The sequence below is a fragment of the Channa argus genome, chromosome 20 (assembly GCF_033026475.1).
Source record: "Channa argus isolate prfri chromosome 20, Channa argus male v1.0, whole genome shotgun sequence".
NCBI classification, from domain to species: domain Eukaryota; kingdom Metazoa; phylum Chordata; class Actinopteri; order Anabantiformes; family Channidae; genus Channa; species Channa argus.
In genome coordinates this window covers 9416605-9439803 of record NC_090216.1, presented here as the reverse complement: position 1 = coordinate 9439803, position 23199 = coordinate 9416605, and the positions used below count along the sequence as shown (strand labels likewise).

General features: G+C 39.4%; 2 protein-coding genes across 9 annotated transcripts in view; one reads left to right on the top strand and one right to left on the bottom strand.

The window, feature by feature from the left end:
* nrap (nebulin-related anchoring protein) lies at positions 1-17269 on the top strand. 5 transcript variants are annotated; one of them, XM_067488739.1, is made up of 43 exons: positions 1-188; positions 860-954; positions 1134-1221; positions 2638-2733; positions 3230-3337; positions 3445-3552; positions 3643-3747; positions 3873-3980; positions 4081-4188; positions 4437-4544; positions 4909-5025; positions 5681-5785; positions 5912-6019; positions 6288-6392; positions 6480-6578; positions 6703-6807; positions 6948-7055; positions 7192-7299; positions 7624-7821; positions 7910-8014; positions 8106-8204; positions 8291-8395; positions 8764-8871; positions 9005-9162; positions 9570-9723; positions 9827-9931; positions 10919-11017; positions 11245-11349; positions 11452-11559; positions 11829-11942; positions 12034-12231; positions 12349-12453; positions 12560-12658; positions 12833-12937; positions 13057-13164; positions 13323-13634; positions 13715-13819; positions 14457-14555; positions 14696-14800; positions 14896-15003; positions 15209-15520; positions 15838-15993; positions 16109-17269. In XM_067488739.1, exons 1-43 carry the CDS (start codon positions 123-125, stop codon positions 16439-16441), a joined length of 5448 nt encoding a protein of 1815 aa, XP_067344840.1. In that variant the 5' UTR covers positions 1-122; the 3' UTR covers positions 16442-17269. The 5 variants fall into 5 exon arrangements, with proteins under 5 accessions (XP_067344840.1, XP_067344839.1, XP_067344841.1 ...); XM_067488738.1 differs by having other exon boundaries at positions 2638-2742; XM_067488740.1 differs by lacking the exon at positions 2638-2733.
* Positions 17270-17515: 246 nt separating this feature from the next.
* dnmbp (dynamin binding protein) overlaps positions 17516-23199 on the bottom strand; it is a 41479-nt gene continuing 35795 nt past the window's right edge. For 2 of the 4 annotated variants that reach the window (XM_067487784.1, XM_067487786.1), the window contains 10 exons: positions 22751-22768; positions 21744-21943; positions 21490-21620; positions 21249-21353; positions 20742-20870; positions 20317-20652; positions 19986-20174; positions 19678-19876; positions 18873-19543; positions 17516-18565 (listed from right to left, as the gene is read on the bottom strand). In XM_067487784.1, coding sequence (XP_067343885.1) covers positions 18380-18565; positions 18873-19543; positions 19678-19876; positions 19986-20174; positions 20317-20652; positions 20742-20870; positions 21249-21353; positions 21490-21620; positions 21744-21943; positions 22751-22768 — 2164 coding nt within the window. In that variant the 3' untranslated portion in view covers positions 17516-18379. The remainder of the gene's footprint in view (positions 18566-18872; positions 19544-19677; positions 19877-19985; positions 20175-20316; positions 20653-20741; positions 20871-21248; positions 21354-21489; positions 21621-21743; positions 21944-22750; positions 22769-23199) is intronic. The other 2 variants (XM_067487787.1, XM_067487785.1) reach the window with 2 other exon arrangements.

Here is a 23199-nt window from a genome sequence, read left to right as displayed (position 1 = left end):
CTTGCCACCAGCAGAGACACACTATATCGACTGAAACTTGGTTTTTGCCTGACCTTTCACACAAGTTACCATCTTCTGATATTTTTCCTAAAGGTTTTGTGGGAAAAGGACAAACATTCACTATGCAGTCCTGTGCCAGGTGTGGGTTTGTGGTCTACCCAGCTGAGAAGATCAACTGCATTGACCAGGTAACGCTAAAAGCTTTTGGAAGCTTTCTAGTGATGTTCAACTGAAGAGTTTAATGTACATCATAAAATACTTTAAGTTAAAGTAACAGGAGAGTTAGTTCTCATGTGAAAGAATCGGATTAACTTTCAAAAGAACATAAACACTAGAATTTCTATTTAATATGTTTAATCAACCTTTTATACACTTGTAAATGGGTATAATTAGGCAGATGGAAAAATTACAACAACAAATCCCTCGCAAATAACTAAAAATGTTTAAAGTTTAAATGATTTAAGTATTGCTCTACACTAAATATAATACATGACAGTGTACAAACGGATGAATGCATTAAAATACTGCATATTCAGCTCGGATAGACAAGATAGACAAGCTTAGCCTACGGTATGAAAAATGTATATACGTCTTAATGTATATCTGTGTTTTGAATGGTTGTTGTGAAGAGATAATAACCTTTTGCAAAAGAAGACAATAACAGTTTAACAAATAAACATTTAAAAGCTATTTATAAGAAAGCCACTGAGATATGCTTATCAGAACACATTTTGATTTTGTTTAAAGTTATTTCGTTATTCTGATTATATATCCTAAGTCACTTTGACTGAAGTCATGTTTTCTTGCCATGTTTGAGATAACTGATTTTAAAACTGTTACTGATCTTTCCTTCTGTCAGAACTGGCACAAAGCATGTTTTCACTGTGATGTCTGTAAGATGGTCCTCACTGCCAATAACTTTGTCAGCCACAAGAAGCGTCCATACTGTTCTGTGTAAGTAGCTGCCAGTAACACAGGGTGAGATCACATAGTTTTTCAACACACTCCCAAAAATCCATCTTTAGCAGTCACTTCGGAATGAAATTGACACCTTTTCCGTTGCTTCCGTTTTCCGTTGCTTCTTATTCAACTGAACAAAGAATTGTATGTTGTTATAATGTCTGTTCCTCCAGGCACAATCCAAGGAACAACACATTCACAAGTGTCTATGAGGCCCCCCTCAACATCAATGCAAAGAAGCAAAGCATGGCGAGCAGTGAGGTAAGATGATGTCACGCGCAAAAACACAACAACAACGAGACAAAATGTTTCGGCCTTGACCTGAGTCAAGGTGTGTGTTGACAGGCTGACGTAAGTCACTGTCTTTGCCATGAGAGAAAGGAGCATTTGTCATTGGTTTGTCACAGCTTGGTTTAAGATGCTATTCCTAGTATTGTCTTTTTAAGGAATTGATGCTTTGTGTTATGACTGCATTTAAACACATCTAAATTTAGAACACAGTAAATTTTGCAGCGTTAAAATCCCACTCTGACCATTAAAATTTACTCTAGTTACGAGTGTATTTGGTCCCATTCGGAATTGGTTTTAAAATACCTCTAAAACAGTCAATGCACGTCGACACTGCTTATTTAACACTTGGGAATTTACTGTGTATTTCTGCTTGAGCACATTGTTTTAAAATCTCCAAATGTGGTGTAAAACTGACAATTCTGGCCTTATCACTGAAAGTCAGTGGAAACCTCAACCTACAAATATACCTACAGCCAGAAAAGTTACAAGCTGAGCCTACAGAGGCAGGTGGATCCATTACTGTCAGACGAAAAAGGTCCTATTCCCTCTTTATGAGTGTAAGAGATTGAGGTGGACGGGCGCTCTGAGACCCCGGTGATGGCAGCACTGTGGAATGGAGAGGGCAACTCAGGTTATTTCTGTTCTAGTGACAGAGGCGAGACACCCCCGCAGCTTAGCCCACTTTATGCTTCAGGGCTCTAAAATTATACATGAGGAAAAACAGCACATCACATCCCTTCCTCTCCTCTGCCCTGCCACCTGTTCGCGTCTGTCTGACTCTGTCTGTGTCTACAGGTTCATGCAATGCTTATAATGCAGTAGACTAGCAAGGCCGCCAGCTACTGCTACATGCCACTAAAGAGAAACTTGTTGATATTTGACCTGAGATGATCTTAGTTCATTAGTCATTCTTAACATGTTTAAGCTTACCTTAGTAGCTGACCCTTAGTGATGATGCTCTAGAGTCTTCCATCAGGCCAGTGTCATGCCCCCTAAGTTAAAGCTATTCTTATATTAGTGTGGGGCTTTTTTTTTTACAGCTTAAGCATCATTGGCAAACGGGTTGGAGTTTAATCACTCCGTGCCCCACTTTGGATCTTTCTTGGATGTTCCACCTTTATCTTGATTGGAACATCTTAGTTATTAATCACAGCACACTATTATTACTCCATCATTAAACATGTGAGCTGAACCAACACAACACTAGAGTGGTGTTGTCTGATGTCAGAGCAATATTATTTAGGGCTGTTAGTTTTATAATATTCATCATTGATTTTGCTTTCAACTAAAATACTAGATCCTACAGGCACATGTCTATAGTAGGGTGCGCATGTGCAAATTCATGCTGGCCTTGGCTTAATGCTTGTCATCTATGTGCACTTGTAGCTGAAATATCGCGAAGATGGCAAACGCTTTATGTCTACCTTCCACTATGACATGAAGTCCATGGAGCTGGAGAAGGCTCGCCTAGCCAGTCAGATGGTAAGCCAGGTGAGCTCTGGCCATTACACCCAGTTCTAAAAGGAAGTTCAAACACAAATTCTCATATTTAGTCAATTCATAAAAGCAAACTAATCCCCATGGTTTTACATATATTTAAATATAAAGCAAGTCTACCTTTGTGTTATTTGCCAATATAATTTCAATAGTTTGCAGTGATCCCAGATATTCCACCAAAAGACAACATTTTCTTGCATTGGAAATTATGGAAACTATAATTTCATTGATCATGAATGATAGCAGTCTTTTAGTAGGTTGTGCAGTTGTTAATGCATACAAACCTGATGTCCTTTCTCTTCTGTTTTGGCATAGGATTTGAATTTGATCAGTTTATATTTTATGAGACAAAACAAGAGAAACAAAACATAAGTAAACAGAGTTGGGAAATAAACAAGGCACTTGTGGCATTAAAAGGCACAGTATGAACTGTTCTGTGAATGTGTGAAAATCAGCAGCTTTGTCTTCTATATCCAAACAGACCTTTCAGTCTCAGTCTGAGTTCGCACAGCAGCAGATGTGGTACTCTGGCATGGTGACCAATCAGGAGGTAGTAACAATGTCTCAGGCCCAGACGGCAGTCAGCAATGTGAGGACCCTTTTTTCCCCCTCACGGAGACTTCTCCAATTTTATGAAACCTAAATATGGTTATTGTGTGTTCAAATGACTACACTGATTTTGTGCTTCTTATGCAGGCGAACTACACAGAACAGCACGATCAGTCAAAGGGCAAAGGCAGCTTCCCTGCCATGATCACACCGGGCTATCAAGCTGCTAAGAACGCCACTATTTTGGCCAGTAATGTGAGTGGCTCTACAACGTTTGACAGGAAGCAATCATATTTCACATCAGTGATTACTCCGAGATTAACTGGAGCATTTCTCTCTGTGCAGCTGGAATACAGAAAAGGACACGAGGAAAGAGTTTCAAAGTACACGGCCTTTGTGGATCCCCCCGAGGTGCTTCTGGCAAAGAAACAAGCACAAATTGTTAGCGATGTAAGCTCTACGTTAGGCCTTCCACGATGACTAAGATATTTGGCTGCATTTTAATGTACTCATCAGATGCCACCTGATAAAACAGATTTGGTTGTGCCCCTGACGTATGTTTTTTGTTTCTGCAGTCTGCCTATACAGAAGAGTATGAGCAGCAGAGAGGTAAAGGCAGTTTCCCTGCACATCTTACACCTGGGTACAAGATGTCAAAGAAGGCAACTGAGCAGGCCAGTGATGTAAGTAGAGAATACTTAAAAAAATGTATGCATGTATACATACAGTATACTACTACAGAGCCCTGATTATTGTTTAGTGACGGTTTCAATGTGTTGCCAGATAAAGTATCGTCAGCTGTATGAACAGGAGATGAAGGGTAAAGCTAGCACTGAGGCTGCACTAGCTGAAGCGACCCACGCTAGAGAAAACGCAGAGAATTTTAGCCAGGTAAGAAACGGTCAGTGAATTACAGAATATATATTCTGTGGATAGTCTGTGGAGGATGTAACTGTCAGAGGCCCGTTATAAGATTCAGGTGCACAATTTAGATCATATGGACATGGTGTCTATTTTAGAGCTTTAGGTCACCTTTGTATTTGAAAGATTGATTCAAACCTAAGTTGGATTTGCATGATTATTTCTCTGGCTCGTTTGATTTATTTTCAGCATAATGTTTTTCAATGACTTGTTTGCAGATTGCCTATACTGAAGAGTATGAGCAGCAACGAGGCAAAGGAAGCTTCCCTGCCATGATTACTCCCGGTTATCATCTGGCAAAGAAGGCACAGGAAAATGCAAGTGATGTGAGTATGAGCAATTACAAAATGATTAAATGTCTTAGGCAAACATTGCATACTCTTGCCTAACTCTTGCAGGTGAAGTTGCAAAGGGGATCCTGTATCACTTGTGTAACCACTTGTGTTTGTAGATGTTTGTAGATGCTGTCACAACATAACAGAGTATAGAGTGTAAGAAGTTTACCTTCATCCATCATCTGGCCTTGTCATCACTGGGCAAAATAGATGAGGGACTACAATGGCATCGACTGTCGTCATTCTTTAAACTCTCCACCATGACCGAATTAGACTGTGTGTGTGTGGGCTGAATGCTTCAACAACATTGTCCTCCTGCTGTACATGCACTAAATCATCTTTTATTCCTTTGCAGCTAAAATACAGAAAGGACTTAAACAAGATGAAGGGCACGTCACACTTCCATAGCCTCACATCTGAAGACAATGTGGCTTTAAAGAATGCCCGAAAGATCAACAAACTTGTCAGTGAGGTGAGCTTGTCAGCCATTGTTAGGCATTTATTTAGTACAGTTGCCTTTCTATTGTAGTTCTTGTTATATCTGGGAAGTTGAAATTGGTTTCATAAATATGGTTAAATCAACAGTAAACATTTCCAGTTAAAAAAGTCTGTATTCGTCTGTGTTTAAGAGCTAGAAATACTAAGCACGCTATGTGTTTAACACACATGTAGTCACTGAACCTGCCTCTCCATGTTACCTCAGACAGGAACAGAATGTGTCACTCTTGGACTATTTTGAGATATGACGTTGACACGTTATCTAGTAAAAAAAAAATTGCACAGACATATTATTCAAATCATAAAAATTACATTAGTCAACCACAGTAGACTTTACTTGTCTGTGAATAATATTCTTATTTAGCTTTAATGTACCTTAAAAAAATTCCTTATTTGGTATTTAGTATTGAAGAGATGACAAGTTGAATGGTGCTAGAAAGCAAGAAGAGTTAAGATTAAAGGTTTGTATCAGTGGCTGATGTGGTATGATGGACTGCCATTGATGGTGACTGCTTAGTGACGAGGACATTACTATATATTTAGCACGTAGGATGGAAAGGCATGGCTAGCAGATTTCAGTGAGGATACAATGAAACATTTCAAAAAAAGCTGCTCCTTTTTTTGAACAGGTGGAATATAAAAAGGACCTGGAAAATACCAAAGGTCACAGCATCAATTTTTGTGACACGCCACAGTTTCAAAATGCTGCCAAAGTTGCCAAATTCACAAGTGATGTAAGGATGACACTTCTTTTCAAACAACATAATTTATTGTGTTAATGTATTTATTGTGTGGATAGTAGTGTCATATAACAATGCTGAAATGTTCTTTTTATTTGTCATATTTGATCTTTTTAAAAGAACAAGTACAAAGAGAAGTACATTAGTGATATAAAGGGCCACTATGAAGACTCTGGCATTGATAAGAAGACCATGCATGCTATGAAAGCCAGGAAGTTGGCAAGTGATGTAAGTCTTGCTTTTTTTACTAGACCTACAGTAACATAGACATACCATTTAGAGGTTCCTATCCCTCCAGATATAAGTTCTGCTTCGATGTTTTAAGTAAAGGACTATCTTGATATTTTTTGCCAATTATCAACCTAATTTCCTGTTACGTAGACACAAATATTTAAAATATAAATAATATATTTCCTATATGCACAAGGATAGAATTATAAAGCTAGGATGCCGTGCAGATGATCACACTGACATGATCTTTTTTTATACATTTCAGATTTCTTATAAACAAGGCCATGAACAGGAGCAAAGTGAGTGCCACTACCAAGCCACCCTCACACCAGGTTACCAAAGTCAAAAGAAACTGGACCCACTAAAAGATGTGAGTTCATACAAGATGGAACCAAGCTGAGGTTAGGAATTTATTTTTGACTTATAATTTATAAAAATGTTTTGTATATGACTGCAGAAGAACTACAGGCAACATATTGACCAGGTCAAGTACAGTCCAGTGACAGACACGCCTGATATTGTTTTAGCCAGGAAAAATGCTCATCTTATCAGTAATGTAAGTAATCTGCATAAAGCCTACACTTTGATTAACCAACTTCATCAGCTTTCCTGATTGACACTGTAATTATGAGCACTGGGTTGACTGTGGTGTTTCAATGTGTAATTAATTTATTCCTCAGCTAAATTACAAAGCAGACTATGAAAAGACGAAGCATCAGTACACGCTTTCCCAAGACCTGCCTGAAATCAAAAATGCCAAAGCTAATGCTGCTTTGTGTAGTGATGTAAGATAACGCACTTTGTTACATACACTTTGCATGTGCATGATCGTGCTTTGAGAATGCACACACACACACACACACACACACATTTGTACAAATTGTCGATGGAGCTTGGATTTGATAATCTGTCATTGTCATTTCAGATTAAATATAAAGAGGAGTGGGAGAAGACCAAGACTAAAGCCTGTGATATTGGCATGGACGACCTGAGTGTCAAAGCCGCTAAGGCTTCTCGAGACCTCGCCAGTGATGTAAGGAAAGGCGCTTTCTGCTCTGCTGCAATGACATACACCAGAGTGAAACTGAGCTGATTTCTGAGCAAAAACCTACATGAGTTTATTCACATGTAGCTGACAAATTAAAAGAAATCATGGGCTTGTGTTTCAGATTAAATACAAAGAGAACTACATGAAAAACAAGGAAAAGGCAGTGGGGGTCAATGTGAGCGACTCCAAAACTCTGCACTCTCTTCAAGTGGCAAAGATGAGCAGTGATGTATGTAAAACTCATTTTGTTCGGTACTTACAGGCATTAAAATTCATTTTTTTCACATATAACACTCAATCCAAGACAAACAATTGTTGGACTCAAAAATTAAAAAGTAAAAAAAATTAAATTTAAATAATTTAAATAATCTAATTGGTTAGAAGTAGAGTGGTATGTATGTATGTATGTCTGCAGTGCTAGTCAAATAGTTTGGGTCACATAAGACTTTGGCAGCATCTCTACAATAACATGTATTAAAAAAATATTTTAAAAAGTCAGCTTTAGATATACTATTATGCTTATGCTCTTTTTTTTTTCTCTTTGCCACTTCAGATTGAGTACAAAAAGGGCTCCAAGGAGAGCCAGGGCCAGTACAACCTTCCTTTGGACATGATTAACCTGAGCCATGCCAAAAAGGCCCAGGCACTTGCCAGTGATCTGGAATATCGCACAAAGCTCCACGACTACACCGTTATGCCTGACGACATCAAGGTCCAGCAAGCCAAAAAGGCTTATGCCCTCCAAAGTGAGGTGGGAAACAGGAGCGAAGTATTTGTGAATTGGTGAAGCATATACAAAAATAAAACCTGGTTAATGACAGATAATTAATGCTCAACAGAACCAGTATCGCTCAGACCTGAACTGGATGAAAGGAGTCGGCTGGGAGACTGAAGGATGTCTGAACATAGCTCAGGCTAAAAAAGCTGGGGAGTTGCTCAGTGATGTCAGTAACATAGTGCACATTTGACTCAACATGTTTTTATTTCTGCATTATATAAGGACACTGTTTAACCGTTGGCGTTTTACCCCTTCAGACTAAATACCGTCAGAAGGCAGACAGCATTGGGTTCACCCACGTGGCGGACGATCTCTCCATCAAACACGCCAAAAAAAGCCAGGAGCTGCAGAGCGATGTAAGATACCCGCTCGAAAGCTGTAATTATGTACATCTAATTTTGCTGCACTCACACAAGGCAGGTTTATCTGCTTCTATTTTCAGCTGGCGTACAAAGCAAACACAGAGCAGATTATACACCAGTACACCATCACAAAGGATGAGCCTCTTTTCAGACAAGCAAAGGCAAATGCTGACCTTCTCAGTGAGGTACGTTAACTAGACAATGAGGGTTATATGAGACAACATAAGCGTATGCAAGAGTCATGAGTTTATTGTCAGTGAGCTTTCCAGATAATTAAAGCAGGCACTGTAGCTTCAGGTCTCGCAGCAGGAGTTGGGTGAATTTTAAACAAATTCTTGCTTTAGATTGTTTTAGATCTACAGTTTACCTTTCATATTTTTATCTAAGTGTTTGTGATATCTGTCTTTGATCGGCTTTCTTTATGACCTAAAAAAGTAAGTGAAGAACAGTTATTGTTCCCTCTGTATATTCCTATTCTAAGTCTATAGCACATTTGAATAACATTGCTAGACATAAATTATCCATTACATTTTCTGTTAATGTCTTTTTCTAGAAAGTGTACAAGAGCAGCTGGGAGAAGCAGAGGGAAAAGGGCTTTGAGCTGCGATTGGACTCTCTCTCTATACTCACTGCCAAAGCCAAGAGAGACCTGGCCAGTGATGTGAGTGTTTCTAAAAACTGTCTGCATCCATAAGGTTAATGTTTTTACATTTATTTTATTCGAATATTTGCAGTTTAGTGTATAGTTTAAGAATAAATTTTGTTACGTCCACTGAAATTGTGCGATCTTGCAGGTCAAATACAAGGAGAATTATGAGAAAAACAAAGGCAAAGTTATTGGTATTAAGTCAGTTAGTGATGACTCTCAGATGGCTCACTCTGCACTGGCCACCAAACTACAGAGTGGCCACCACTACAAGAAGAACTACGAGGACACAAAGTCCCAATACAGGTACCTTGACTCCAGTGTGTCCCTTTTACCACTAGTGCCTTTATACGTCATTACCAGACTGACCTGATCAGGGACTGCTCAGATGTAATATAAAAGCAGCTGATTACATTTAAACTAATTCTGAAGCTTACACCAGAACCTAAAGAGATTCCTTAGTTCAAAAAGTTGGTGCTGTTTTCCAAACTCAAGCTATAATCTCAGGGTCCACACCAAGATGGATTTGTTTTGTATGCCCATTATTAAGTGGGAATGATCTATATGTACACATTGATTTTGTGTATATACAGACATATGTTTATATGTGATACTGTTCATCTTTAAATAAAGAAATATCTAACCAAAGAGCACTTATTCAGTGTAATACCAACAGAGCTGGTCTTTAATCTTGGCAATATTTTCTTCTCCAGTGTATCCCTGGATATGCTGAACATCAGCCATGCTAAGAAGGCTCAGGACCTGGCAACTGACACCAAATACAGAACCTTCCTCCATGAGTACACAACGCTGCCGACGGACATAAATGTTTCCTGGGCTAAGAAGGCCTATCAACTACAGAGCGATGTAAGGCTCATTGTTAGACATTTAAATAGCTTTTTTTTCCCAGCCAAAATTGAATCAGAAGATACATTACTGTAAAAAAAAAAATTGTGTGTTTGTAATGTAGAAACAGTACAGGTCAGATCTGAACTGGATGAAGGGCGTTGGCTGGGAGGCCTCCAAATCTCTGGATGTCCAGCAGGCAAAGAAAGCCGGAGAGCTTGTCAGTGAGGTAACTTGGCGACCCAGATTGCACTGCTCAAATAATTTAAGGGATGAAATAGTTTGTCACATTAAACTGTAAAATATCTACATTTATAAAGTTAAATTTTAATCCACAGCAGTAGACAAAAAAGCATTTCAGTCCTTGACCTTAACTAACATTTCCTTCATTGGTGGTAATTATAGTGAGATAAAATGTAATTTAAACCAATTGCTATACAATTTATAATTAACAACGATAATGTACCATTATTAATGATCACAAGTATGTAGGTAAATGAGCATAGATGGGTAATGAGATCATTGGGAAATGAGATGATTGTGTACCATGACAGAGTGAAATGTGTAGGGTTACAACTTAAGTAAGAATTTTTTAAAACATAATTAGAAAGCTATTGTCGTTAAACATGGTAGAAAATATTGGTTATATTAATGGGTCCATATTATATCAACAAATGACATTACAACTTTTTAGACAGGTAAAAAAAAAATCAAAGTACATTCTACCAAGTACCATCCTTTACTGTATTTTATTCTGTAATTTATTGTATTGTTTTAAACTGAAAGACCTTTCTTATTCAGATGTCTGTAAATGGTACGTGGAGATATTCCTGTGACACATCTAGTGCAGAGTGGCAGCACTAGAGTCTATTCATAACCTTCTCATAAGCAGCCACTTATTTAAGGGTCATTCCAGACAGGGTTACCATCGTTGGACAGTAAAATGACAAACTGAACACAAATAGAACAGTGTCTCGTTTCTCTAGAAAAGGCTTCTACCTATTTTCTGTCTGTTAGATCCATGCATGTATCTATCCATCAACATTAATATCTGTCCTTTTTTATTTTGTCACAGTGTACTAGTATCAGATGTTTGTGTTGTTGTTGTGCCCTCTGCTGTTCAACAAATGTATGCACACCTGTAATGACTTCTTCACTCTGGGACTGTCTTTAGGTTAGTTATGACTCCGGCATGTTTCTGGTTTCTTTTCTCCAGACAAAATACCGTCAGAATGTTAGTGATCTGAAGTTCACCAGTGTAGAAGACTCTCCTGAAATGGTCCAAGCCAAACTCAGCAACAAACTGGCCATTGATGTAAGTCCAGCTGCCATTTGTGCTCTTAATTCTTTAACTGACAAGATATTCAAATGCAATAAATTTGCTACAATACAGATGTATTTTATTTTTGATAAAGATATGACTAACTAAACTTGTGATATTTTTGGGTTAACTTAGTGGCTCAAATGTAATAATTTCATGCAGAGTGAGTTACAGCATGTAGATGTTGAACAATCAGTGATGCTGTGTTTTCTCCTAAACAGAGGCTGTACAGGGAGAAGGGTGAAAACATGAAGCACAGCTACACCTCGAGTGGTGAGCTGCCTGAGCTGGTGCAGGCCAAACTCAATGCCATGAACCTCAGTGAGGTAAAACCACTACAAGACCTCACATGTAAACACATTGATTCTATGAAGGCAATCAGTCCTTCCAGCCGATCTGAGTTATTCATCTGCTGTGTGCATTTTCAGACTCGTTACAAGGAATCGTGGAATAAGATTCGTGATGGAGGTTACAAGCTGCGTCTGGATGCCATTCCATTCCAGTCTGCCAAAGCATCTGCAGACATCCTCAGTGATGTAAGATTACAGTTCATATAAGATCATTATCAGCGTGGTCTAAAAATGTTCCTCTGCAACCGTTGCTGATTATTTTGTAACACCAAAAGTTCTTGACCTCACTCAAACTGTGTGGCATCTTTCACTAGAATAGAGATTTCTATAGCAGATCATATAATAATATTTCGTATTAACAATAGAAGATCTTTTAAGTTAAATCTAAATATTTAACACAATATCTTGGATCAGCTTATTATAACATTTTTTTGGTGAATAATTTATTGTTTCAGCAAAAGTACAGAGAAGAATTTGTGAAGACTAAAGGGAAGATGATTGGATTGAAGGGACTGCAGGATGACTTGAACATTGCTCACTCAGTTAATGCCAGCAAGCTACAGAGCGATGTGAGCGCCTCCTTTCTCTAATATACTGCAGCTCAAAAATACAACACTATATTTATCACTTTCTTTCTTGTAACTATTTGGTCTGCTCCAGATTAAGTACAAGCAGGATTCAGCAAAGGGGCTCTCAAAGTTCCACCTTTCCATGGACATGCTGGATGTTGCACATGCTAAAAAGGCCCAGTCGCTGATCAGTGATCAGGACTACAGGCTGACTCTGCACCAGTACACCTCGCTGCCCGATGACATGAAGGTGCAGGCGGCCAAGAGAGCGTACGCTCTGCAGAGTGAGGTGAGAGGGACAATACGCGTCTGCTATATTCACTTGTCATTTGTTTTAATTGTTGCTATTGTTGGTTGGTTGGTGTTGTTGGTGTTGTATTTATCTTTATCTGTGTTTTTTTCTCAGAAAGTGTATCGATCTGACCTGAATTACCTGCGTGGTGCTGCCTGGATCGCCACTGGGGCTTTGCAGATCGAAGGCTCCAAGAGGGCCACGGAGCTCATTAGTGATGTGAGACATCATTTTTTTTGCCCTTTTTGTTTTATTACTTTCACATTATTTTGTTTAGTCCACAGAAACAAAGCAGAAGTTAACCTTGTCGTCCCTTTTGCGACAGAAAAAGTACCGTCAGCAGCCATACAACTTCAAGCACACCTCTGTCACTGATTCTCCAGATATCGTCCATGCCAAAATCAGTGGACAGATCACAAATGAAGTGAGACAATATCTTTGTTTTTTTCTCTCTTTTTATTCCCATAAGCTTCCCCCAGTAAGATTTCACACTCTGTTGTTTTCAATTTTTTGGAGTTAAGTTGCCGTCTATATCCGGACTGTAAGATTCATGGAATTTAAGTAGTGATATGATAGAATGTGTCTGTCTCTCTCCCAGCGTTTGTACAAAGAGAAAGGTGTGAATGAACAACACAACTACACTGCAACAAGTGAGAGACCAGAGATTACACAGGCAAAGATCAATGCAGCCAACTTCAGTGAGGTACTGTTAATTTCTGTGACCTGTGGAAAATATCCTGTAAAGATCTGTGACTTCTTTCTCTGCATTTGCCATGTTACTTTAAAGTTAATTATAATGTTGTCTTTATCATTCGGCTCCAGATCAAGTACAGAGAGTCCTGGCACACGTTGAGGGCACAGGGATACAAGCTCACCATGCAGGACATCCCCTTCCAGGCTGCCAAGAGCTCCACAGGCATTGCCAGTGATGTAAGAAGATACTAGACATTATTACTGAAGGGGAAAACTAGGTTGATATTCATCAAGAAATATGGTGTAATACGAATATAATGCAACCAAATGCAATACCGGGACAATCTATCAGCTATTGAGCTTAAACTTAACCAATTATTTCTGTCTCCCTGTAGTACAACTACAAACACAACCACCTGCTTGAAAAAGGAAAACACATTGGCATCAAAAGTGTCTTGGACGACCCGCATCTCATGCACTGCCTGCAGGCAGGTCGACTGGCCAGTGACCAGGAGTATCGCAAGGATGCGCTGAATATCAGCGGCCGGTACCACCTCACGCCAGACATGATTCATCTGGTGACAGCCAAGAATGCCCAGGCCCTGGCCAGTGATCAGGACTACAGGAAGAGACTGCATGAGTACACAGTGCTGCCTGATGACATGAAGGTCAAGTGGGCCAAAAAGGCATACAACCTGCAGAGCGAGGTGAGAGGATGAGCTACAGACATGAGAGAGTGTACTAATGGGGCAGACTCCATTTACATATATTTATCCTTTATGTCTAGAAACTTTACAAATCAGACCTCAGCTTCATGAAAGGAGTGGCCTGGGATGGAGTGGGTGCACCTCAGATGGAGTCAGCCAAAAAAGCTGGACAGCTTATAAGTGATGTGAGTACACATGGTGAATGGTATGAGTTTTCATTTTTGCAGATGAAATCACACTGAGACAAAATTATTTAATGCTATGCATGTAAAAAAAAAAATCCCATTTGTGCATTTGTGTTTTTATCACTTACTATTATATCATATAACACATTTTCATCTGACATAATCTTGCACATTTCACTTTAAACATAGCATGAGTCTGGTATTTACAGCTGTTAAAGGATGCTTTCACTGATATTGAACTTGCTTCTTTTGATTCTAGTTTGCGTAGTACATTTAAATAAATGCCATTAAACCTGCTGACTTCTGAATATCAAAATGTCTACTAGCTGAAAACTGCCTCCAGATAACATAACTTGGAAGAACCTTAAATTCAGATTATTTCATCTTGTTACTCACACTATGGAATTTGTAATCATGGTCAACATGCTTTTCTAGAGCTCCCCAAGATGATATCATCTGAAATCCTAATGATGAAAAAGTTTTTCAGCTAGAAGCAGAGAAAGATTTTGCTATAAGGAAGTTAGAGGAAGGTTTAAAAACATTATTGTGCATTTATGCCCTAAACTAAAGCAATAGAGAGCAAGATGAAAATTGATGAAGTCACCCATTTATGTCTGTGTGGTCTTCCTTTATGCAGAAGAAATATCGTCAGCTGCCTGACAGTCTCAGGTTTACCTCAGTGACTGACTCTCCTGACATTGTGCATGCCAAGACAAGCTATCAACAGTGCAGTGAGGTACAGTAGTTTGATGCACTGAACATGGTTAAAAAAAATAATTCTCATTTTACTGGAAGATACTTGTGTTGTTTTGTCTGTAAAATCATTGTGGATGTTTGTGAAACTCTGATCATGTCTTTGTCTTTTGTTTGCTACAGAGGCTCTACAAATCTGGAAAGAATGATGATATGCATAAATACACACTACACTTAGATGATCCAGACTTCGTCAGAGCCAAGATTAATACCCAGCAGATTAGTGATGTAAAGCACTATTCAGAAATGAGTTACAAACCTGACTATATGCATTTGTTAACATATCTTAGTGACGCTAATTGAAACATTCTTTTACCCTGAAGAAAGTTTACAAGGCATCTGGGGAGCAAGTGAAGACATCGGGATATGACCTGAGACTGGATGCTATTCCCTTCCAAACTGCTAAAACCTCTAGAGAAATTGCCAGTGATGTGAGTTCACATGACATGAAAAAATTCAGTTTTTAACCACCAGCTTTGTTTTTTCCATATATTTCATAGTTGCAGCATAATAAGCATAAAACATTATTCAATTTACTGTTATGTACAAACACTTATACTAAATTAATTCACAACAATTCTAATGAAACTGTAAAAGGTTTCTGAAATCTCAATACTTTCTCTCTCCCTTCCATAGTTCCGCTACAAGGAGTCCTATTTGAAGGACAAGGGCCAGCAGGTGGGGCTGCGCTGTGTGGAGGATGACCCCAAGATGGTGCACTCTTTGGCAGCCAGCAAACTCCAAAGCAACCTGGAGTATAAACGACAGTCTAAGGAGGAGCGCGGCAACTACAGAATCCATGCTGACCAGCCCGAGTTTCTGCAGGCCAAAAAGAGCCAGGCTCAGGCTAGTGACATCAGCTACCGCCACAAGCTCCATGACTACACCTGTGACCCCGAACAGCTCAATGTCAAGCACGCTAAGCAGGCCTACAAACTGCAGAGTGATGTAAGTGGAATCCATTGTTGTGGTGTAAGAGGAGTACATTGTCAGTCGATAAGAAAAACAAAATTACTGCTGCAATTAGACAAGTAGTTGGTGAATGTAGTAGAGCATTTAGCATCTAATCAGGGATGTAGGTAGAGTGAAAGAGAAGAGTGAATACTGAACTTAAACTGATCAGTTTGCCAGAAACTCCACATGGAACCCTAATATTGCTCGGTATACACTGTATATGGAGTCAGTATCACAATTAAAGGAGCTAGGATAATACTTGTATGAGTAGTATGTGAGTGTAAAAATACTGATTGTTTTTTTTGCTGCAGGTAAAGTATAAGGCCGACTTGAACTGGATTAGGGGAGTGGGCTGGACCCCTCCTGGCTCCCATAAGGCTGAGCTCGCCCGCCGGGCTGCGGAGCTGGGATTGGCTGAGGGATGTAACACAGATGAAGCTATCGCAAAGTACCAGCACATGATGATGGTGAGGGGACATAAAAGATTAATTCTTCTGTTGATCAACTTTTGCTGTGTTTGATTAAGAAAAATGAAAATGAATGAAAATGAAATCAACAGCCATCTCCATGACTTTCTTTCAGCTGCATCACCAGCAGCAGATGCAGCAGCAACAGACTTCAGAGGAGGTGGAGACCAACGAGGAGATTCAACAAGGTGTCAACCTGGATGCCATGGAGGTCCTCCATGTCAAGAGAAAGAAGACGATCCAGACAGTCCAGAAAAAGTCCACCACCCCCACAACCTCATTCAGATCCATGGAGAAGAAGTCCAGCACCACCTCATCTGCTCTGCAGAACACAGTCAGCACCACCTCATCTGCTCTGCAGAACACAGTCAGCACCACCTCATCTGCTCTGCAGAACACAGTCAGGTCATCTATGTCCAGTAAACCTGCTGCGATAGAAGATGCGTAAATCAGAGGAATTTCTTTTATAGAGGATAGTATTTAGTTTAAAATGTCTGTTTTCGGGAGGTGAACTGAGTGGTTTACCTTCCAGAATCTGTTTTGCTAAATTGAATATTGTGAATCTGTAGTTACATAAGATGCCACACCAGTGTCAAAGTGAGCTACTGTAGGTGCAAGGGTGAACTGTAAAATAGTTTAAATGATTAAGAAGGGGATTAAGCATGTTGAATCAGGATGGATATGTCATGTTTGTTAAAATGATTGTCAAAGTATGTGAACAAAAGGGAATTCAGCAAAAATCTTTCAGATTTTTCCATATAAAAGTACAAAAGTAATAACAAAACTGAATTCAGGTTGCAGGACAAGAGGGATAACGTAGGAAGTGTCATATGGAACGTTTGCATTTTGGTTTTGTATATTGAGAATGAGCGTGTTTATGGGATAGGGAGCTGAACCCGAGGTTACGATAGGGTCAGCACTACAGACGATTTTTTTAATCACTTTTTTTAATCTTTAGTGAAGAACAATAACTTAGAGTTCAGATGAGCAAGGCACAGACTAAACCTTTTTGAAACCATGCAAAACATGCAGTTATCTATGTCTGAGACTGTAGTGCACTTTGAGCCAGGCTCGGTGAGAAAGAGGAGTAGACCCATGGAATTGATGTGTGATTTACATTTTGTCTGACAGGTTCAGCTTTGTGAGTTTTTGTAGCATTAACTCTTTTAACTCAAAGCTGGACTGGGAGTAAATGCTTGCTTTTAATCACTGATAAAATAAAATAAATGTTTTTCAAGGCAATTTAAGCTGCCTTGTTTTTCACTGGTGAAATCAATCTGTGGTCTGTCATTTTTTTCTTCTTTAACAAACAAATTCCACACACTTTATAAACTCAGTCAGCTGAGCTGTTTTTTTATTCGGTGATCACTGGGGGTGCAATATATATATTTTTTTTTTTTGAAAAAAAATAAAAAAAATTAAATATATATATATATATATATATATATATATATATATATATATATATATATATATATATATATATATATATATATATATATATATATATATATATATATATATATATATATATATATATATATATATATTTTATTTATTTTTTTTTTCTTCAATGTACAGCACTACAAATGATGTACATAGGGAAATGTGGAGACATCAGAGTTAGGATCAGACCATAATCTCTTTTGTTGTCGTTACCTCCTCTTACACGCAAAATGGGTAATAATCTGTTTACACAGAGCCAAGGCTGTAAGAAAATGCAAAAAGGTTCATAGAAGTGCTTGTAAACCATATCCATATGCCAACAAACTCTCCTGTCCTTGGTCTTACTTAAATATTATTTCATACAACACTGCAAATTCTCACTGATGGCTCCATAAACACTACAAACTCACAACAGATAGTAATCGTCAAAAGTGCCTCAAACCTTCTATGGAATAAATGAATTTAGATTCTTTCATCGTTTCAGTTGTGTTGTAAACCATATGCAGGAAAAAAAAAAAATCCATTATCACAATGTTACGTCAGTCTGAACACAAAACCTTCACATTTCCATTGCAAACTCCCAATGTGCTTTACGTCAAGATTATTCTCTTCAACATACAATTCATTGTCTTCAGCCCCAGAAAAACTAGCAAAATCTGGTGCAATTCACAGGGATTTCACTGAAAGCGAGAGGGGCAGGCGGCAGTTTCCAGTAAGTAAAAATAATATAAAAAGTCTATAAATAAAAGGCATATAATGCTAACTTTGAGGAGCAGATTCAACATCAAATCAGTTCTTCTCACGAAAACTCCAATATAGCAGATCCAAAGTAAATCACTGCGTGTCTAGATCCACGTCTGTCCTTTTGTTCTGTCTGCTCAGAGTCAGTCATCTTAAGTCATAGTACAGTCTCAGACATCTTCCACCTGACAAAACGTCTTCATGTATATTCAGATTTGCGGATGTAGTTGGAAGGCACATAGCCCCGTCGGCCTCCTGCTTCCCCCAGCCACCATTCACTGTTACCGTTCATGTCCTGGAACTCGAGTATCCGCAGTCGCTGATTGGCTGAGATGCTCAGTTCATTGGCACAACGGGCATTGAAGGAGTAGAGAGCATAGTAAATCTGAAAAATATTAATAATATATATAAAAATATAATAAAATAAAAACATATTAATTCTTTTAAAGCAGTATTAATTACTTTGCTCAGTGGCAGGAGAATAAGCTATAAACACAAAACTAATTGTTACAGTGTTAAGGTCCATATTTACAGAAACAAATTAGCATTCATATAGAATTTCTGAAAATTATTCTTTCTGGATCAATCTGGTACTGAAGTATTGAGAATATCACTATGGCTGATAGTAATGCAAGTTATCAAGATAGTTGCACTCTTCTACAAATACTACAATACATTGTAGAAAATCTCACCTGGTGACCATCTAATTCAATGTCACGTTCTGGTTCTGACTCTTGTTCTGGTTCTGGCTCTGGCTCAATGCATCTCTCTCTGGGGTAAGAGGACTTCTTCTGACCACCACTATCCCCATTTCTCCACTGATATGGACTATCATGCCGCTGTAAGCAATTGTTTCTTTGTGAAGAAGAAGAAGAGTCTGTCTCTGAGAGGTCTGACATTTCCTTGTGGCTACTTGAACTTGCATAATTCGTATCATAGGAGTCTCTGTGATAGCTGGAGTGCTGATATGAAGACTCCGTGTCTCTGTGACTGGGTGACTTTCGGTGGGTTTGATCTGAGAAGTCCCTTTGGTCTGAGGGATTTTGGGGTAAAGAGTTTATGGAGTTGTTTTGAGATGCCGATTCGGGGTTGGGTGCTTCTCTTTGATGAGTCCTACGAGAGGAGGCAGAATCCAGTGACGGGTGTGGCGATGAATGGCTCTGGGACTGCGATGTGGAAAAGCTGACAGTGGCTGTTTCATGGTTAAAGGTCAATGTGCTGCTGCTGTTCTGGCGGGAGAAAACAGGGGAGGAGCCACCGTACCCGGACTCGTTGGATGATTGGCTTTCAATCGACACATCTGACTGGCTCCTGCGTGGGTTGTAGGGTTTGAGGAAGGAGCTGTACACAAAACCCTTGGTGACTGCAAAACAAAAACAGCAATGAAAGGCGTGGAAAAAGATTTTCCTGCTGCACAACTTGAAGGCTCAGACATACTAATATGTACTTAATTGGTTACACAATTTCATTCAAGTTTTGTGAGTACAAATTACTTACGTCCATTATCAATCAGCCAGCGGTTGTGGCTACCCATAGGGTCCTGCTGCTTGATCACGCCTACCAAGTCTCCCTCTAGTAAAGATACATCCAGATCTTGAGCCGCATTATAGTTCCTCTCAACCTGGAAAAGTTTCTCAGGGCCGTATCGTACCAGGAGTCCTGCACGGTGCTCGTTTGTCTGCATGACGCAATTTGGCTGATATTTGTAAGGACAAGACTTGGGGTTAGAACAAAGTGCAGTAGCATAACTACTAATGCGTTATTTATTAAAATATAGTGTTGCAAATATGGCATGATAAACTCACAGGTCCATGCATTGGCCTTTTAGCGGTCTGCTTCTCCACAGTCTTCTTCTCGAAGGGCTTTTTTGTCAAAGTAGCTGGAGGCAGGTTTTCTGGGCAGAAGCTAAAGCTCTGCAGAAGCTGGAGAACTCGACTATGCTCTTCTTGAAACTGTGCAATCAGGTTGCCCTCTGTGCTGACTCTGTTAGAAAACTGCATATTTGGGTAAAAGCACAGGTCTGAATTAAACTTAATACAAAAGCAAGATCCACATCAACAGGAATCAAATTGTATATTTGCCACAAAAGGTTCATGTAAGATTTTAGTCATTCACACACAAAGACACACTACTCACAGCCTGTAGGAGCGGCTTCAGCTCTCCTAGTGTGGTCTTCATGAAGTCCTTCTGAGCTTGAGCAAAGGCCGTCACGCAGCCTGTAAACAGCTCCTCGGCCGCACCGTGGAACTTGGGGAGCTCATCCAGAAGTTGGGCATTGAGCGCCTCGTAGTTGTTGCGTGCCACCTGCAGCTCATCCTGGACGCGGCGGTCCTTGAGACGGTCTGCTCGCTCCTTGCAGTTGTCATAATCCAGTAACTTGTCAAAGCGCTTCTGGATGAGTTTGTGCGGCCCAGCAAACATGAGGAGGAGCTGGGTGAGCGGGTGGATGACTAAGGCTTCTGTGCGTTCTTTCTACTCAGGATGTTGAAAGATAATGTGATCAGACGTCATTCCCAGAGAACTTACAGTATCTAAGTTGGAATGAACGAATAAGAACTTACAAATTGTGTAAACTGTTTGTCACTGATGCAGCGATGAGCTTTCTGGAAGCGTTCTGGGTCCAGCAAACTGCGCTCTGTGTAGATGTCACAGAAGCTGATGGCTGCCAACACTTTTACAGATGCTGATTCCTGCAGACATGTATTTATGAAACTCTTACAATTTATACAGATTAGAGAAAACATTTACAAATACAGTTACCTGTTAAATTTATAAATTAAAATGTAATATATTTCATAACGCTCTTGCATTATCATTTCAGAAGGAAGAAGTTTAGAAGCAGTGTAGTAGTTTCACCCTTAAACATCTTAAGATCACAGAGTCATATAAATATATATGGAAAGATATTAAACATATTTCTTATATGAACACTGAAATACATCGACCTTCAGTGTTCTGCACAGGCACTTTTTAACATGATTATAACGTTACAAATAACATAAGACTCGGTGCTTAAATCATAGACATCCTAGACATAGACAAATTTCATTATGGTAATTGAATCTTACCCTGATGTGCTGCAGGTATAAGGAAATGTCCCTGATAAAAGACTTGATGAGTCTCTCCTGCAGCCTGAACCTTTTCTCAGCCTCATCAAATGCTTCATCTTTAATCTGCGGTTGAAAAACAGGCAGCACAGGCAGACATTAGAGCATCAAGTTTTCATTTAAAACAGACAATTTTCCCTTAACCTCCATGTGAACTTTCCCTTAGGTTACACACTTAGCTCAGAACAGCAATATACTGTACCTGGGGTGAAATGCCTGTTAGATGCTTGAGGTGGCTGCTGACTCTGTTGGATTTTTTGATAATGGAGTGCATGCTTAGCTTGGAGATCTTGTCAATGAACGTATCCTCGTCGCCCTTCCTGTACTTCACCACTGTGGATGGCAGAGGAAAAATATGAGACAGGAAACCCTGACTGCCAGACCCATGATGTAGCATTGGACAGTTTTTAAGGCAATAATAACACAGTAAGCACAGCAGTGTGTGAGACGCTATACCGAGGTCTTTCCTTCGCTTGTACTCGTTGATGTTTACGTTAATCTCCTTGATGGCCTGCAGAGCCTGAGCCAGCTGGGGCCGATCATGGTGGCCCTCTGGTGTGGCGCCCAGCAGTTCCATCAGCAGAAGCGGGTAACGCATCACACGCTGCACTGGCTTGATCAGGAAAGAGCCCAGGTTGATGTAATTTGTCTTACCCCTGTAAAAGAAAGACAAACCGCGGATGGTGTTTGGGTGAGGGGTACACAAAAATGTCAAATGTGAGATTCTCTTCATCGAGAAGGTCATGGCTACTGATGCTGAATTGCTTCTTCCCATGTTAATGTAACACATGTCTATGTATCATGTAAACCATATGATCCAAGAATACGTAACCATCATCACACATAAATCCTGATGATGAATAATACAGTTTTTGGGAGACATAAAACAGGGAAGGCAAACAATCAATGAATAAGAGACTGATTTGCTTAGCTTTAATGCAATGTAGAGGACCAACAGTTTGTTTGTTTGTTTTGGGGCCTGTTATTTGCTGCAAATCAACATGTCAATACACAGATTTTCCAATTGGTCAGTGAAAGGAAATGTACGATTTCACATGTTTTTGTTATTAAAAGTTACATTTTGGTTACTAGATTTTTTAATAATGTTGCTGTAAAGTGCTGTTGCTGTTTTAGTCCAATAGATGGCATTAGGTGTGCGCCACCACGTTGGTGCTTATCCATACAAACGGGGAAAAGGACGGGTCATGGACTCATCACAGCACAACACAACGTACTGCACACATGCAAACACAAACACAATATTGTATGGATAAGCCCATCTTTGTACAGGATAATGAACTAAAATGGCTTTTCAAGATCTTGCACACACAGAGCACACTTTGATCACATAGTAAACGCACGCACGCACAGGTAATTTCCTGGGGGGGGTTAGTGAGCAAAGCATGCAGTCAAAATGATTTTCATGCCGAAAACTCATGACAACACTCATTATGGAGACTTACCACTCTCGATATATGGCCCTGTTGTAAAAGGAAGGGTGAAAAAAGGTATAAGGTAAACAAAAACAGTATTTACAAATCTATGACCTGAAGAGAACATAAATGAGGCATTCAATTCTGAAATAGGTAAAAATTTTCCTAGAAGTGTTTCCATGATTTACTAAATCCACAACGTTTGGACTTGAACCAAGTCAACAGAACTGTCTCGCTCTCTGGTTGTTATGGTTTTGTTTAGTGAATTCTCCGTTAGACTTGGACAAAGGCCCAGTGTGCCAGTAAAACTGGCAATTTCTAAGAAGTGGCAGCTCACACAACTTAGTAAATCTGAACAGACACACTAGAAAAGATGTGTTACCAATAATGCTGCCAACTTTTTGTTTTAATTATAAAATTACAGCAGTGGATTATCAATTCGAACACACTTGTGTTTGCATAGTCTTTTTCCTTTTGTT